Genomic DNA, 19,164 nt, shown 5'->3' on the forward strand with positions numbered 1-19,164 from the left:
GCTATTTCTTTTCCCGACCAGGCAAAAGAGGGAGCGCTTACACATTTATCTCATCATCATCATCATCAACAGCAGCAGCAGCAGCCTGGTTACGCCCACTGCAGGGCAAAGGCCTCTCCCATACTTCTCCAACAACCCCGGTCATGTACTAATTGTGGCCATGTCGTCCCTGTAAACTTCTTAATCTCATCCGCCTACCTAACTTTCTGCCGCCCCCTGCTACACTTCCCTTCCCTTAGAATCCAGTCCGTAACCCTTAATGACCATCGGTTATCTTCCCTCCTCATTACATGCCCTGCCCATGCCCATTTCTTTTTCTTGATTTCAACTAAGATGTCATTAACTCGCGTTTGTTCCCTCACCCAATCTGCCCTTTTCTTATCCCTTAACGTTAAACCCATCATTCTTCTTTCCATAGCTTGTTGCGTCATCCTCAATTTAAGTAGAACCCTTTTCGTAAGCCTCCAGGTTTTTGCCCCGTAGGTGAGTACTGGTAAGACACAGCTATTATACACTTTTCTCTTGAGGGATAATGGACACCTGCCGTTCATGATCTGAGAATGCCTGCCAAACGCACCCCAGCCCATTCTTATTCTCCTGATTATTTCCGTCTCATGATCCGGATCCGCTGTCACTACCTGCCCTAAGTAGATGTATTCCCTTACCACTTCCAGTGCCTCACTACCTATTGTAAATTGCTGTTCTCTTCCAAGACTGTTAAACATTACTTTAGTTTTCTGCAGATTAATTTTTAGACCCACTGTTCTGCTTTGCCTCTCCAGGTCAGTGAGTATGCATTGCAATTGGTCCTCTGAGTTACTAAGCAAGGCAATATCATCAGCGAATCGCAAGTTACTAAGGTATACTCCATTAACTTTTATCCCCAGTTCTCAATCCAGGTCTGTGAGTACCTCCTGTAAACACGCTGTGAATAGCATTGGAGATATCGTATCTCCCTGCCTGACGCCTTTCTTTATTGGGATTTTGTTGCTTTCTTTATGGAGGACTACGGTGGCTGTGGAGCCGCTATAGATATCTTTTAGCATTTTTACATACGGCTCGTCTACACCCTGATTCTGTAATGACTGCTGAGGTTCCGACAGAATCAAACGCTTTCTCGTAATCAATGAAAGCTATATATAAGGGTTGGTTATATTCTGTACATTTCTCTATCACCTGATTGATAGTGTGAATATGGTCTATTGTTGAGTAGCCTTTACGGAATCCTGCCTGGTCCTTTGCTTGGCAGAAGTCTAAGGTGTTCCTGATTCTGTTTGCGATTACCTTAGTAAATAGTTTGTAGGCAACTGACAGTAAGCTTTTATCTCTTGACAGTAAGCTTATATTTTTTAACACATTTAACTACTTCCTTTCTAATGTAGTAAGGCTCTATTATTTCCCTTTCCCTCTTACCTTTTCCTTTCCCTATAAATTTTTTTTTTCAAATATGGGAGTGCAGTGACACTTGTTACAATGATGGAGATTGCTGAACCAAAAATCCAAGCAAGCTATTATGAAAAATTTTTAGATGAAAGATTACCATGCTGCTGATTTGCAGATGTTTTTGCAACTGGTGTATGCATACCTATGCTGAAAAATGGTATAAAATGGCTGGAGAATTTCAAATAAACTTCCAGTTGGCAGTCAGCGCTCGTCTGTGGTAGTTGTTTCTTCGTGTCCTTGTTTTATTCGTGCTGTTTAACCTCAGTTCTAAAAAGAGCTGATGGTGTTCTCGCACATACATGCTGACGACTAGCCTCTCGTTTAAAGTTGTGCATGCAAACACTGGAAAGTATGCTTTAACATATTACAAGTTTTACTCAGCGACAATGATTCTGGTACCCATCACACATACATTAAAGCTTTTTTTTTAGTATTGACACTACATTCGTGTATTGGAGAACACTTGCCTAAATTTTTGAAGAAATAAATGAAACAAAAGAAACTCAGATTTTGGGCTATGCATTTGTACGTTAATTGAAACTCAGTGAAAAAAAATTTACTCTTAAATACACCCTCCAAATTTGCTCAAAAGTAAACTCCAAAAACGCAGAACCTTACATATGTCATTTTTGTCCGCCTTAGATGTATCATGAGGCGCAGTTTACAGAATTGTGGTACTGTTTTAGAGCACAGCTCATAGGCAGCCATTCCTGTGGCAAGCGGTGGCATAACCGAGAGAACGAACAGCGAAAGACGAAAGAGTGAATGCAGAGCGAGAGATGAAAGGCGCGAGCCACAAACAGCGCAGACCAATGAGAGTGGCCCCTTCAGTGATGCGCATGTGGGAAACTGGTGTCATGCAGACCTGCTTGACCGCTCAATGGGCACTTGTATCTGGTCTCAACCAGACCGCTCGTTTTGTACAAGCGTCTGGTCACGTCACCTCTTGCTCACGCTTGAGTGGTTAGCTTGGTTTGGTCTCGTTCAGGCTTGTTTTGATTGTCATGGTTTGCGATTGTTCTGTAATCTGATTGTATACACGACGTGAATTGTGTAGTACTTTCTGGAAGACACACGGCACCAGCGATTACACTGGAACCTTTGACAAGTCGTTTATAAAAGCTGGCACATTTGACGTAATAGTTCTGTGGAAATTCGTCCCAGACCAGGACGAATTTTTCTTCAACTGCAAAGCTTTTCTTTCGAGGAACCCGTAAAAATTTCCTTTGTAGCACTTAGCTACGTTAAGGTGGGTGTCTCATTTTCCCTTAATTAAAAGTTGACATGCTTGACCCCCAGGTCAAATTTTCGCCGATCACCAGCTCTGCTACACGTCTCTCTCAAATTCTTTGCCTCAATATGTCTGAAAATGAAAACACGTATAGAGCTTCACTAAACTTTCACATTTTGGAGTGTTGTAATCATCAGCGAATTTTTTTTTCATTGCTGAGGTACAGAGTTGTATACTTCAAGTTTCATTTTTTTAAATATTGAAATTTTTATGAATTCTTGTAGATAAGTCAACAGCCTAAATAAAAAAATTCACTTTTTTAACACAATTCACATTTTAACTTTTCCTTTGAATTCAACAAACTGCATCAAATTTGGTGCAGTTGCTGCTCAGAAAAGCGATTGCTGACTTCCCAACTATTTAAATAGGAGCCTCAGAACTAATGCTTTCACCTTGGAGTTACAATAAGATACTTGTTGGTAAGATATGTTTGTAAAGCTGCTTGCGAAGGAGGAGCAATAAAAATGGGAGATGACAGGGATATTAATCAGAATAGCACCCAGTTGGCTAAAAATCACTAAATGCTTACTTATGGAATGTTATAATGGTTAGAGTAAATAATCAACATGCCTTTCCCATGATATAGCTCCAGAGGCAAAAATTATTTCTTAGTAATATCTTCATAAATCTGTACCGTAATAAAGAAATGAAACTTTCAAAACATGTCATCTCCATTTCTTGTCTAAAGTGCCATATACCTAAATAGGCAAGTAAACTTTGAAAGCATGTTTGCAGTTCACGAAACCAGACAGCTACATTCAGGGTGTCTACCAAGTTGACATTTCCAAATTCCCCGAGTTTCCCAGGTTTTCCCTGAGTGCCTTTGCAAAATTCCTTGAGTGATGAAGAACTATGTTTCATGTCAAGACGGGCTGAAACCATATCACCCGATGCTGTCACTCTCTAGTAAGCATATGAAAAAAAAAAATTTTTAAAGACTACTTAATCCAATTTGAATACTAAAGAGGAGTGTTCATGTTATTCAAAAAGAGAATAAAAGGGAGGGGTTAGTAAAATGCTCAGCAAATAAAATATTTTCGAAAAAAATTGCAAATCGAGTCGGACATTCTTAAATACGAATAAAAAGGAGATGCATACGGAAGCAAATATTTTCGAATATGAGCTATTTCTATCAACTGATAGCAAGCTCGTTGGTATGAGGTCCGAACTTTGTCAGAAGTGCGATTCTCTCTCAATCGCTGGTGTGTCGACTTCAACTGTCCTGACATACTCTCAGCCCGCGCACAACACCTCAGTGTTGCGTTTCATTGCTTTAAAGTTTATTTTGGTCTGGATCAGGAACACCTGCATCTCGGTGTCAGACAACACTTTGTTTTTTGAGCTCAAGCTCCTTGAAAGAAGCGGCGGCACACTCCCTTTCCCGTTCATTCATCAATGCATAGGTCCTTTCTGTTTTTGTCCTCCTTCCGCCACTCGTTTGCCCCATGGACCATTTGAAGCATCTTCTTGGTCAGTTGCACAGTCTGCGTCCGATTTTTCAAACTCTCTAGGGGCCATGAAAACATCCGAAAAATCGGCCAGTTGAAAAAAATAAATGCATGTCATTTACTGCCTTTAAGGGCTTAAACTGCCACAGACACATTCTAAAACACTCTGAAGGCCTGTCGGTACACATATTAGGCATATCGGTGCTCGTACTGTGACAGTAAATACCGGGTGCAAGCGTGTATATTTAAGGAATACATACTGTGTCCCGTGGAAATAGTCCCTCCCCATGCTTGTTATGCTTCATTGCAATACTCGCACACATGCTTCACCAAGTAACATTTCTGTATGGAGGCGAAGCTGACTTTCGGGAACCGGCATTATGCAACGCACTGTGCTTTCCAAGCTTCTAAGCCAATCGCAAGGACCAAAAAGGCGGAGTCCGTGCCACAGCTGACAGCAACGAATTCTTTCAATAAAAACACGGCAACCAACGGCAAGAAGCTTCATAGCGAACGTCAAAGTAACTAGGCCTAGCGTTGCCAAAGTGGTAGCTGTGGCTGCCAGCGGGTCTGCGTGCAAGAGCGCCGGTTCGAGGCAGCAAGGTAATCAAAATGGCAGCGGTGGTGGCTTTGATTAAGGCCATTTTGGACCTGCGGTCACGGCAAAACATCCGGGAAATGGGACGGCGAAGAGTTCTTGCGTCCGTAATTTCCGACGTTGTGATACATTGACTCTATGGGGTACGTGGCGGTGCCTCGAAGCCGTCCAAATTATCGGGAAACCGGAAAGTCGGTCGTCGACTGTGCACTGGCAACTCCTCCAGAAGACGACAGGCCATCAAAGACGATTCATTACGATTCCTGTCTGTTACTCGGGCTGGCATTACTGCGACTTGCGACTCTTTCAATAAAATCACAGCTAATTTTCCCTTATAGAGGCACAAATTCCCTGAGTTTTCCCAGACTTTTTCCAGACTACTGAACATCCCTGAGAATTCCCAGTTTTCCCGGTTTTCCCGGTTGGTAGACACCCTGTATATTTTTGCATGAAAAATTTGGTGCAGATGGAAAGAAACAAAATAAGAACCATAACTAAATGACCTTAACATGCCATCAGGCAGAAAGCTGCAAAACTAAGCAGCAACAAAGTGATAAAAAAAATGAGAGATGCAGCTGGCCTCGAACCTGTCAACTTGCACTCGCGGTATCAGTAGTTTCAAAATGGGGTCGTTCAGAATGCTCAACTACTGCTTTGATGTGCTGCTGCAGGCAAAGCGAAGTTCATACATCTACCATGCTGAGTTCCGCGACCTTGTTATGAAAACTGTGATTTTGGAAAAAAAATTTTTCCATTTCAAGAGCTGCTGCTGCAAGCAGCTGAAACCTGAGTCAGTGAACTCATTAGATCCCTGGAAATATAGGAATCAAGGCAATAGTCTCATCCCAAATCCCGTCTAGCTGGCCAAAAGGCCTCCAAAATTTGAACATTTCTACAGACAACCATACTTCGAACTTCGCATGGAATTTGGAATGGGTTTTTGGTCGTAAATAATGGTACTGCTTGCATGAGATGTCAGGCTAAGCACATAGTACCTATTTTTTCTAGACATTTTTGGAAGATGGCCTCTAGGATGAGTTATTCAGGAAAAATGATGCTTCCCCATAGAAAACGCACATGTTTTCAGGGGCAGCCACTAGAGGTGCTGCTCGGCGATGTCCCTAATTCCTGGACTTGGTTGCTGCGCAAACCAACTGCACTCAATTCCACAGGCAATAATTTTTGCCCGAACGGCAACCTGCTTTGAAATGACCCTTCTTTCTGTATTTGTTGCAGTTTGCACAACATGCAGGACATTCGGAGCATGGATCAGAAGACCATCCGCAAAATCCACAAAGTGAAGACGTACTTGCACTGCTTGCACGTATGGAAGTTGTGTTATGTGTTTGATGCTGTGGGTGGTTCTGCATGACGTCTGTCGCATCAATATTCATCACTTTGGTATGCCCTATTGCCACTGTGAGCATGCTGAAAAATTTGCCCAATCTTTTTTTGCGTTTTTGTCGTGTGTCACCGATCCCGGGGGCGTGCGGATGTTACGAGAGATGAGGTTGGGAGACGCAGAGCAGCACCGCAAACAGATTTTAATTACACTCTACCCCAAACTCAAAGTAAAACACAATGAAGAAATACTAACACTTATGCAACCTACTTAATAATCACTAAACATGTCCTTATTAGCGGTACATTAGTCCTTGGCGTTTGCTACGTGAAAGTCCAGCCACCCTAGCCTATGGCGGCAACGCTACTAGAAAGGACCGTTCTTACTGACTTTTGTCATCGCACATATTTCCCGAGTCCAAAGCGCGTCAGGTCTTCATCATAGTCTGTGTTCTCGCAGACTCCGTAAACGTTGCTACCTTGTTGGTGGCTAGTCAACTCGTCCGTCTCTGATGCCGGTGCCCCGAATTCTGTCGGTGACGTGGCACCCCGGCCTCACCAGTTAAGCCTAACTCCGGGTTCTGCCACTACTTCTTTGAGTGCCGACGAGATACCCCGGGGACTATCATACGTGCTGGTCTGCCTCTGAAGGGGGATCCTTCCTGGAGTTCCCGGCACTGCCATGAGAGGCTGCAGCAAGTCCAAGGAGCCTCACTCGAACGTTTCCGAGGTCGACAGCCACACCCTGGACCAGCAGCGACACGAACTTGACCTACACCTCCATGGTTCCCGTTGCCAGTCCGATGCTGACGCCACAACCTTCTTGGCCCAGAGCCACATCGATAATCCCAGCTCGGCGCCGCTTCTCCCTCGATCACAACTCGGGTCATGCGCGTCGAGGGCTTGTGCCATTTGGCCCGATACGTGCACATCGTCCTCTTCTTCCTTTCTGCGCCGCATGCCTCTTACATAGGACAGTCTTCAGCCTGGTGAAGATAAATGAGTGCTTTCTCTAATGTATACTTCGGATTGTAGCAGAGCTTGCCTGATAGCATTGCATCTCGAAGGCCCACGATAAAACGGCCGCAGACACACTGCTCTTCTACATTCCAAAAAGAATAATTAGAGTGCTTCACCATGTTCAAGAACGCATCAGCTGACTTGCCTCCCCGTTGAACTCGCCGATGGAACCTTGCGCCCTTGTACAGCTCGTTGGCAGCATGTACAAAGTACCCATCGAGCTCACCAACAATGACGCTGTACCTTGCAAAGTCTTCACTGCACACTTTCAATCTCGTCGACTGATCTGGCGTCCGCCCCAATCCCACAAAAGTTCGTGCTGTTCTCGATTTTCCTGTACTGACCTGTACCAAAGATGTTTGCAGCTTTGTAGGCTTGTGCTCTTATTTCTGTCGATTTGTCAGACATTGTTCGGCCTCTGACTGACCTTCTCAAGAATGGCCCCCCCTATTCATGGGATCCTGGCCAAGCTGCTACCTTCAAATGCCTTATCACCTTGCATACTACTCCACGAATTCTCACTCACTTCGACCCATCTGCCCCAACAGAAGTCCGTAGAGATGCTAGTGGCTATAGAATCGGCATTGTTTTAGTTCAGTGTCAACATGAGTATGACAGAGTTATTGCATATGTAAGTCACCTGCTTTCACATGCTGAACGCAATTACTCCATTACAGAGCGTGAGGTACGGGCAGTGAGCAAATTCCAGCCGTACTATACGGCTAACCTTTCACTGTTACCACGGACCATCACACTCTGTTGGCTTTTGACACAAAAATCCCAAGGGTCGCCTATGTCGCTAGGCACTGCACCTTCAAGAATTCACCTTCACAGTGGTGTACAAGTCTTGTAGGCTCCACCAGGACAGAATGGTGATTGCTTATCTCAGCGCACCGTCGATGCACCAGACTCCAATGATGCATCTGCTGAATATTCATGCCTTCCGCCGCATTACCGAGGAGCAAGAACGTGATACATCCCTGCGCAACCTCATCAGCCACCTTCATTCTGAGATGTCAGACCCTTCACTTCACATGTTCTTCATCCTGGATGGCATCTTATACCACCGAAATATGCGACCAGAAGAACACGAACAGCGGATAGTCATTCCCTCTCATCTCCAGGCTCACACAAGTCCATGATGTCTCCACTGCTGGCCACCTGGGTGTTTCCAGAGCATACGTCGGCAACACTTTTTCAGGCCTGGGCTGTAACATACATTGCAACATTATGTCGCTGCTTGCGAACCGTGCCAACGTCGTAAGAAGCCTGCTTTGCTTCCGGGTGGAACCCTCCAGCCAATTGATATACCCACCGAACTGTTTTATCATGTTGGCCTCGACCTCTTGGGCCCTTTCCCTACCTTCAGAGCTGGAAATAAGTGGATTGCCATTGCAACGGATCATTCAACCCGCTATGCCATCACACGAGCCATCCAGACCACTTGCACTAACGATGTTGCAGACTTTCTCCTGAAAGATGTCACCTTACACCACGGAGTTCCTCGCCAGCTCCTCACAGACAGGGGCCACTACTTTTTATCTAGCGTTATCGAAGATCTACTTTGCTTTTGCGCCACAAAATCCAAATTAACGACAGCATACCACCCTCAAAGGAACGTCCTCACTGAACGCCTGAACTGAACGCTTACAGATATGCTCTCGATGTACGTCTCCTCAGATCATCGTGACTGGGATGCCCCCTTCCAATTTGTGACGTTCGCATACAACTCATCACATCACGACACCGCTCTCTACCCCCACATTCTATTTCCTCTTCGGACGTCACCTGACATTGCCTTTCGACACACTCCTGTCAACTGCTATCGAGTTCCCATCTGAGTACGCTCGCAACACCATAGCTACAGCCGCCAAGGCATGCCGCATTGCCAACCGTCACCTTTCCGAGTCGTAGGCAAGACAGAAGTCTCTTTACGACAACCATCATCATAACGTCCAGTTCTCTGCCAGCGACCTCATCCTCCTTTGGACTCCTTCACAGTATGTGGGCATATCGGAACTCTCCTGGTACTCTGGTCCTTACCACGTTGTCCGACAACTCTGTGATGTCACTTATGAAATAGTTCCAGCCAATGCTGCTCCGTCGTCCACGTCATCTGATGTCATCCACTTGGGTCGTCTCAAGCCGCACCATACGGCCACCATCTAGCAGACGCTGGGTAGGCGCTTTCGCCGCAGAGGGCTATGTGACAGTGTCATGAGAGTGACAAAGAATACGATCACCGACAGGATGAAAGACGACTTAGTGAGGCTAAGCCTAATTTTCCACAATACTGGTTGTACAGGCAATATCTTCCAAATAGTGAACACGGCCCCATTTAACTTTATATCTATACCCAATTCAATATATACGCTTACCCATAGTATTACCCTTTGATTGCGCCGTCCGGTGGTGTGTTAATACTATGTTTCTGGTGCCACTGCATTTTAAACAAAGCATACTACTACTACAGGTCACAAGTTTCTTTCGTAAATAAAAGGTGATGCTTCCAGAGATGCTCCCACTCCTTTCCTCAAAAATATGGCCCTTTTTTATCGCTTTCGTGGGTGTCCCCATGAAATTCAAATTAACAAACTTTTGCTAAGCTGAGAAAAGAGGGAACATTTATTTGTTCTTTAAATGCAATGTATCGGCTAAATTGCAAAGCACACAATATTTCCCCTATAAGCAATGCTGCCTTAGCATTAGACCAGATTTTTACCACAGGAGAATGTAATATCACCAGTACTATGAAATATGCACTTTGTAAAGTCAGCTGAGCCTGTTCAACCTAGTCTGTTCAGCCCAAATAATGCTCACCTGAAGAAGCAGATGGTACTTGAGAATCCTCTGTACAGGCTTGAGCAAGTAGGATCCCAGTGGCAAGCTGTGATGAAGTGAGGTCTGGCGAGCCTGCACAAGATTGCAACAAATGTGTCTTCTGTCCCATTTGCAAACAAAGAAATAAAAGAAAAGCCCAGATTAATAGAGCCCCCTGCCTAACCTGTATTTCTGACACCATGCCACCCCTGAACACAAAAAGCATCACGAAGCAATAGAAAAGTTTTATATGTGATACACCTGGCTTTCTTAGCATCGTTTGTACAACTTACCATTGAGATTGCTGAAATAAAAAACAAAATCTAAACTTGATGCTTTGCAGTTGCAACTTCAACGAGTACATACAGTTAAACTTTATATAACAAACTTCCATATAATGAAGTTCTTAATATAATAAAGTATTTACTTTTTCATAACTTCTTGTCCATAGAACACCATTTATTTAGAACCTCAATATAACAAAGTATGTTTATACACAATTTCAATACAGTAAAACCTCGTTAAACCGTACCCGTTTAAACAGTAGTTTCGTTTTAAAGGTAGTAAAGTCAAATCCCCGACTCAGCGGCCATTGAACATAATGTGTTTTGTATCCGCATAAACCATACCACCTTATTGCGTAGGCATCGGTTAAAATGTAGCGTATCAACTTTTCGTTGCGCAAACACGGCGGTGTGCCATGTCCACCGGGCGGGCCCGGCAGAACAACAAGCCTCAGAGATCGGAACAGCCTCCAAGCACCCTGTGCGTTTGCACGTGAAGCCACATCAACATCAACATCATTTCAACACCGTGCCAGAGAGCGTTATGGCGTTGTGCAAGCGAGGACTCGCGTCGTTCCAAAGCTCGGATTAAAAAGACACCGGGTGCTCAGCATAGAAGAAAAATTAGACATCGTCCATGCTATCGAACATGACACGAAGAAGTCAGTGCTGGCACGCAACAGGGATCTGCTGTTGACTACAGCGTGTGGCATTTGGAATGCGAAGAAGTTGCTCGGCAGCGCTGCTGCGACCGCGAAGACATGTCGTCTACGAGGTTCGACTTATTAGCTGAGATTTAGTGCAATACGATATCGTGCAATCGAAAAATAAAAACTTGAGTGCAAAAAAAAAAAAAAAAAATTTTAGGGGGATTTGAGAGTTAAATTGAAAAATACAGTTTCCTGCCGTGTTGTCGATATCTTTGCATCGGTGGTATGGATTAAGTGAAGCCATCCATGTCAACACGGGCAACAATGCCTGTGTTGTTGCAGAAGTGTCAACTAACAACAGTGATGAGGACGACACAGAAAGCGACAGCACAGGCGATTCAGGCCCGACAGTAGCATAAGCTGCGCGTTACGTCAGCCTCATGAATGCAATCGTCGCGACAAGAACAGGGGCCCGATAATGTAACTCTATTCCAAATGAAAAGTATTCCAAACTCCGGCACCCAGCAATGAAAAAGGCGCCTCTGGGACTTCTGCAGCACTACTGCTCACGTGCACGGAGAATACGTAACGCCAACAAGGAATCTGCCATGCGAGTGTTTGCCGAGACGGGGCTGGCTGAAAAGAAGCTAGCACGCAACTTCAGTAAGTTTGAGGCTGCTGTCGTCGTCGTGCTAGGCCGCCACGGCATCAAACGAAAATAACACTTTTGTCGTGCGAAGTGAATAAATACTGCATGTTTCTTTCCCCTTTCATCGCACTCTCTCCAAGTTCCGTTTTCGACAGGTAAGTGGGTGATTTGTTGTCTAATAATGGGGTGGTGCCAAGAAGCTGTCCGGGGTGCAACGGAATATGTTGCCGATATGCTAAAGAAATGTGCTTTTTCCTCTCGATTTCTGCTTCGTGACACTCCACAAGGGCGTGAATGACGGTCAGCCTTTCACCACCAGCCATCACCACTGCAAGCGACGCTACTTGCTGTGGAAGGGGAGTGGATGTGAAAACATGGATGGCTTCACTTAATCCATACCACCGATGCAAAGATATCGACAACACGGCAGGAAAACGTATTTTTCATTGCTAACTCTCAAATCCCCCTACTTTTTTTTTTTTTTTTTTTTGCATTCAAGTTTTCATTTTTCGATCGCACGGTATCGTATTGCACTAAATCTCAGCTACTAAGCATTCATACTTCTGCACGTACTGTAATGTCTCAGACACCCTATGCCATATGATATGGGGATGTGTCAGAAAAAATGGCACCGTAGACATCCAAACACTAACCAAAAAGCAGTAGGAGGCTAAGTTAGCAGACCCCAACGATAAGAGACAGTGCAGCCTCATCTAATGGGCACAAGAGATGACCATGGCCCGCAGCTGCCTGGAATAAGGAAGCCGCCCACCTAGGGCACAGACTGTGCTTGCTCAGAATAAAAGTTTAATCTCTTTCTCGATTACCTGATAATTCGAAATATTTTGCGGCCCCTTCTATGTAAGAAAAATCGATCGGCGACTGTACTTATTTGCATAAAGGGTCGAATTTTACAGAACAAAATTTCGATAGAACGAAACAAATTGTCGGTTTTACCGACTCAGTTACATCGAGGTTAAACTGTATTAGACTGTACGGTAGAACTAAGCCAGTGTTCTCATATTCCCCAGGCATCGCTTGGCTTATTAACATGTTGTGAGCTTGCCAGCAAAGATCCTGCAAGCATCTACTTTTGCACACTTTTTGCGGGAAGGAAATGGCCTTTTCTGACGTTGCTGCTAGAAGATATGTGTCTCCACATGTATCCACAGAAAAGCAATGAATGAGGGGGGGCCCAAGAATAACCAAACTTTTTTGTAATAAACATTTTTATTAATTTTAAGAGAAAAACAAATTAGTTGCCTTCAAAGTTGTCTCCTTAAGCTGAAATGCACTTGTCAATTCGTTTTTCCCACTGTTTGAGGCACCCTAGGAACTCTTGATTTGTAATGTTGTTGAGGGTCACCTGTGAAGCTTGCTTTTAAGCTGGCGGTCCCACTCCAGTGACATGAACTCCGCATTTTAGCCTTTGTTTGCGGACACACTGTGCTTTCTGCACTTATTGGACAGATGTCCAAAGCTTACTTTCTGTGCTTTACAATGATACCTAGTATTATCACCTAGCCTGAAGCCTTACCGGATGGCAATCAAAACAGTGTGAGCAAAAAACAGCGTTCTTTGCTAGCCTCCTTTGTACTGCGCTTCCGGCAAAACTGTACACATAAAAAGATGAAGTTTGCTGTACCTTTACATGAAATGTTATACAAGGTTTCTATGAAGAGATATTGCGTGTAAAGAAATTAGAAATTTATATAGGAGCTAATAAAAATGGGCAAAACAATAAAAGCTTATGAATGCATTTTTTTTTTCCTTTACAATGCAGAATAACAATATTTAGTGGTTTTCTAGGCTACAGTCCAGTTATCATCTATGTGAAGTTGTTTTGAGCTCTGATGAACAGTTCATAAGTTATTACTTCAAATTGGCAATTTATGGTTATACTTGGACGTACATTGGCAAAGAATATGCAAAACTACTGAAGCTGAAAGTCTTAAATTTTCAATAATCAAGCAGCAAGCCCTTTTCTACGATTATATGAAGAGAAAATTGTCTTATGCTGATTAAGGAATCTACAAGGAAGTAGTGAATTTGGCTAATTTTTCTGCTGGCCAGGTCCGTGCAAACTAACATTCTTTTTTCGAGCAGTAAAAACAGCGCTACACAACAGGAAGAGGAGAGGGACACAGAGAGCTGTGCTGACTAACAACCAAGTGTCTTCATTCTTCCAGTCATAATATCTATATAGTACTCCGCTGCTATCTCAAGGCACAGAATCAATAGAATTCAGCATGCGCAGGGGAGAAAAGTGCAATTAATGCGATAAGAAGGCAATCTCCTTAGGAAGGAGAGAAATATAGAGAAGGCTTACACATGCTTCGCCGCTAACATGAATGTGGAAAGCTTCGGAAATGAGACGTGCGCAATCACAGCGGTATTTTTCATTACAAGATCACATTACATTTTCAAAAATACCGCGATGAACGTGCACGTTTCATTTCCGAAGCTTTCCACATTCATGTTAGCGGCGAAGCATGTGTAGGCCTTCTCTATATTTCTCTCCTTCCTAAGGAGATTGCCTTCCTATCGCATTAATTGCACTTTTTTTCCCTGCGCATACTGAATTCTGTTGATTCTGTGCCTTGAGATAGCGGCGGAGTATATATATGCTGACTGAAAGAATAAAGACGCTGTTGTCTGTGTCCCTCTTCTTGTCCTGTTGTTTAGCGCTGTTTTTACTGCTTGTAATCATGAACCAACCAGCCCAAATGCGTAATCTTCTGCAATCCTTTTTTCATGTACATGCTAATTCACAGCAAGTGCTGCACATTAGTAGAGTCATACAACGTCTTGTAATTACTAGCACTCATGAGTTTTACTAAGCAGTGCTTGAAACAAAAAATTTCCAATAAATAATAAATCTCACAGGCATTTTTTAGCAACATGCAGCATTGCAGCAAGCTCTGGTTGGTGCCTGTTGCGATGCTACAACAGGAGATCTGCTGTAGTTGAGAAAAATGCCTCCCGCCTCCCTTCTTTTCGGGATGAGTTGTGCCAAGCACCATTGTCATTTTGTTGCTGCGCGTGGTGGCCTTTGCATTGCTGCTGCTTTCAACAGTGGCTCAGTTGAAGCTTTCTATGTGTAAAATGGTCGATGCCACTGATTGATGGTGGTAAGTGGTTCGTCACTGCCGCTTTTTGATGTGGCTGTCAAGTGAGTGCTCCGAAAACCGTCTCAGTAGATGGCCTACTGACTGCAGTGCTCACTGCCCCAGCGTAACACAACACTAGCTGTAATAATACAGAAAGATTGAGACTGAAATGGACAGAAGCGATGTTGATCGCCAACTAGCTTTGTTTCTTTTTTTTCCTAGCATCTACTTTTTTTTTCCAGCATTCTCTAAAGTACAGGCCCGCTAAACGAAGGTTTTAGGATTGAAATGATAAACAGAGCTTTGCGCCTATAAACAGATAGATAAATAACGGAAAATGAAGGGAAGAAAATTGCTACTGACCGCAGTAGCTATCTAGCAGTCTGCTGACACCTGAACAGCGGTCAGCAGAGGAGGAGGGGCGAGGGTAAAGGCTAAGGAGAGGTGTTAGTATAGAGCAAAAAAGAACTCTACAACAGAGCAACTAAGTAAAAAGAAAAAATGACAGTTTGCGCAGTGACTTCATCGAGAAAGTTTGTCATTGGCAAAAGATGAAGAAGTGTGGAACGAACATTCTTGTTCTGTGGTTCTTTGAAGTTGTGCAACTTCTAGCTATCAGGAGCTTCACCGAAGACATCGTCCTCCGCATAGAGTTTCTAAATAAATACCCTAAAGGGAAATGTGGCGCTAGTGTCTACGGGGGTTCTCATGAGCGTTGCCTAAACCTACATGGGAATGATGGGAAGTACAGGCTTCGGATTGACTTCGACCTTTAGACTAGTTGCGTTTGCTTGCGGCGCAGTAAACAAAGTTATATTCAAATATTATCGCGTAAAATCTAATTTTATTTCTGCAGTGTGTTATATTATGTACAACACACTACATAAACTTTGTATGACTTTGAGATGGAAGCACGGTTTACTATGGTTTATCACCAGGACACATAAGGGTATGCATTCTTGTGCGATTCTGTTCCCAATTTAACGCCAGAGAATAATTATTTATTTATTTTTGCAACAGCAATAACAACCGCGCATGTAATTATATAAAAATACTCATCAAGTATTTATGGAAATAAAAATGTTGTATTCTGAGTAAGTGTTGCGCCCTTGAGCGGAATGCTAAAAGTGTTGTTTGCTACGATGCCTGCTCGCTGCAAATGCGAGACTTTTCTTGCAGATGACAGGTACTTGCGAACTCTCTCGCTCTTTCGAAAGGCTGCGTCCTCAAGTACTTTTAAGCACATCAGCTGCAGTGCTAGCTAGAACGCTAGTGGGCTCCTACGAGTATGCTTCATCATATGTTATATTGACGTACCGCTTCCGAAGTGTTACGGCGTGGCTTTGCACTTACCCATTTTGCGACACTAGACTACAGCCAAGAAGCAGCAACCTTTCCTACCACAAGTAAGTTTGTGTTCTCAAAGTCCTAAAACATGCATTTCAATGAGCACATAAATGAGCAATGCATAATGAAGCCCTCAATAAAATTTGATTGTCAAGCCATTAAAAGTACAACTGTCTTGTATCAGTAGTGCCTTCTTTTTCCTATTCTTAAGTTTCATAAAGCACGTAACGCTACAGTGCCAACCTAACACACTTAACAAACCAAGGTCCAAACGCTCAAAACATGTTCTTTCAACATTTACGATGCCGTCGCTCTCTCGTCATGGCTTCGACACCACACCGCGACACAAACATCGTCCCAGCTGCTGGCCCAGCGCGCTATCGCCACTTCGAGCAACATAACAAAGGCAGAGAGCTTTGCCTTGCACTGTCCCAGTGCAGGTTATAGCAATTGCGCTTGGAGCGAAACCAAAACTGCCAAAAAGATACTTGTAGACTAGTTCGCCAGTCAACACATTGCCAATCCGAAACCTGTACTTCCCATCATTCCCATGATGGTTGAACGATCGTAGCGCCAGATTTCCCTCTAGGTATACTAATATGAAACTCTATGGTCCTCCGGGATTGGGGACGGAGAACCTTCGTGCACTCCTGACAAGGCGAGTCCTATGGCGGTAGCCCAACCCTTCGGAAATCGTGACATCACGGATTATAGGCTTCCCAACTCATCTGACAGCTCAACAGCAGCAGAGATGGACTCGGACAGTGATTACAGGCTAGTCCAATCGTGCCACTTGAAGCGCAAGCTTCGCAGGATGTCAACAGGCTGTGATTGTACCCATTAAAGCAGATGTGGCGAATAGGTCTTATTTGCTAGCTACACCCCAACTACAGTAGGAACGAATATGAATTCGTTGAACATGCAATTGCCGACAGAATGTTGCAATTGTATAGCTTCAGGACATGTGAGAGAGGTCCGCATTAATGCTTCGAAGAATATTCTGACAGTGGACGTGAGTTCTCATGCAGGATTGGAGGCTTCGAAAGCTATTGAAGTGCTCGGCAACATTCCTGTTCGCTCATTTCTAGCGTACAGGAAGGACACGTGCACTGATGTTGTGTCAGACTTGGACACTGACACCAAGGATGAAGACCTGCGGTCTCTACTATCATTGACAGTGTGAATCCTTGACATCCACTGATTTGGCTGCTCTCGGTGCATCAAGTTGGTCTTCGAGTCAGACTCTTTGCCAGCATCGATTAAAGTAGTGTACAGTCGAACACGGCTATATCGAACTCGCAAGAAAACGCCGATCAGTTCGATATAGAGCATAATTCAATATAAGCCTGCTGAATAATTGGATGTCATAAAAGCACATACCATTTATAAGATCACTTTATTGATGAAACTAGCTCAGTTTCGCATGAAATAGTCCTGCATTTCTTTCTGCTTAGGCAATTTCACTGCCTGCGACGCACGCACTTCTCCACATTGTCTAAGGAGTCAGGAGCAGCTGAGGCCGCAACCTTCCGCATTCGCGCAGAAGCACCGGACTAGTGCGAGCGCACCAATCATTTCAGAGGATGTAGGCAAAGGACCGTCATTGATTTACTCATTGTGCCCACTTTCACTTGTGCTCGGTACGATGTCAGTCCATGTAGCCTTCGTTTTCGGGCTCTCCCGTGGCCGCGATACTATCATTTGCGCTCACAAACTCGTCTACTATTGATTCGTCAACGGCTTCTGGAAATTCTGACAGCTCGCTCCAAGCTTCGGCAACACCGGCAACGGCTGCGTCACATTCACCAGAATTTACAGTCAACATTGAGCACGCGGAAGCCGGCACAGCTAAAGCAATTTCGGATGTACCACTCGTACATGGCCGTGCAACGTGTCGGGCGCCATGGGCACCAGGGCGAGAGTTTGGCCGCTTTAGCCCCAATTTCCCCCTTATTCTTCAAGATCGTCCTGAGAGTTCCTCGGAATCATTCACGCTGCGGGGACACATCCGACTTCTCACCGCGTTCGACCCGATTTACGATTTCAAGCTTCACGACAAAAGGCAAATTCTGCTGCTTCATCACGGCCACACTGCGGGGGAAGGCCCACAAGGCACACACACAATGGACAACATGATGGACAAGAAAAGCACCGAGACAACTCGCACTTTCGCCATTTTGCATGAAGAGGGCACAAGAGCCTCTGATTGGCTGTCTGAGCAAGCGCTGCGGGCGGGCCAGGATAATTTTTTGCAGGGGGGCGTCAACGGCTCATCCGAAGCAGCGCGGTCACGGTAGGGAGAGCGGTTAGATGGAGCCGAGCCATCGGGTTTCCCCACAACCGCGAGGGAAAGCCAACTTCTGGGGGCACTTTTCCGCCGCTCGACGTTCGATATATCGGGAGTCGCTGCTATTTTTGTTCGATGTAAACATAATTTTTGCTATATATACTCATTGTAACTATACCGTGCCCAGAAATAGTTTGATATATAGAATAATTCGATGTAAACGGGTTCGACTCTATGGGAGGCATTCAGTACAACCATATGCACCACGACCGTTACAGTGTCACAAGTGTTTCAACTGGGCCACGTGAAGGCTGCGTGTAGGAATCCTGCATAGTGCCAAAGATGTGGTGGTATTCATCAGGTAAAATCCTGTGCGGCTGAAACTTTGAAGTGTGCAAATTGCTCCAGAGCCCACGAAGTGACATGAAGCAGATTTTCTTCCCTTCTTCAAAACATGACTGATTGGCGTCGCCTGATGGGAGAATCTGAACTACACGAAAGATGGCGGCAGCGATACCTTTACCTTAAAGCCTGTACATGATCACAACGCTGCCCCTTCAAGCTTTTTTTAATCCTGGGAAATAAAACAAAGGGTGCAGGGTGTCGGGACTGGGGAATAAAGCGGGTCAGAAATGATTGTCCATCGCTGCGATGCCAGATACTGACACACACTCAGTGCAGTGTGTGCGGGGACATTGTCATAATGAAGGCACAACTCTCCACTCCACCACAGATCCAGCCACTTCCTTCGTATGTCCTCTCACAGACGCCCTAGAATCCCTGGGTAAAGAACTATTCATTAACTGTCTGGCCAGCTTGGACAAACTCACGATGGACAATCTGGACATCAGAAAAGGTAATCAGCATTGTTTTGAC

The 19,164-nt window shown here is 44.5% G+C and overlaps 1 protein-coding gene across 1 annotated transcript in view; it reads right to left on the reverse strand.

Annotated features, from left to right (window-relative positions):
- Positions 1–19,164, reverse strand: part of GEFmeso (Guanine nucleotide exchange factor in mesoderm) — a 197,977-nt gene that overhangs the window by 142,855 nt on the left and 35,958 nt on the right. Inside the window, exon 8 of the mRNA XM_055071604.2 lies at positions 9,962–10,054. Within this exon, the coding sequence (XP_054927579.2) occupies positions 9,962–10,054 (93 nt within the window). The remainder of the gene's footprint in view (positions 1–9,961; positions 10,055–19,164) is intronic.

Source organism: Dermacentor andersoni, chromosome 7 (assembly GCF_023375885.2).
Source record: "Dermacentor andersoni chromosome 7, qqDerAnde1_hic_scaffold, whole genome shotgun sequence".
Classification (NCBI taxonomy): domain Eukaryota; kingdom Metazoa; phylum Arthropoda; class Arachnida; order Ixodida; family Ixodidae; genus Dermacentor; species Dermacentor andersoni.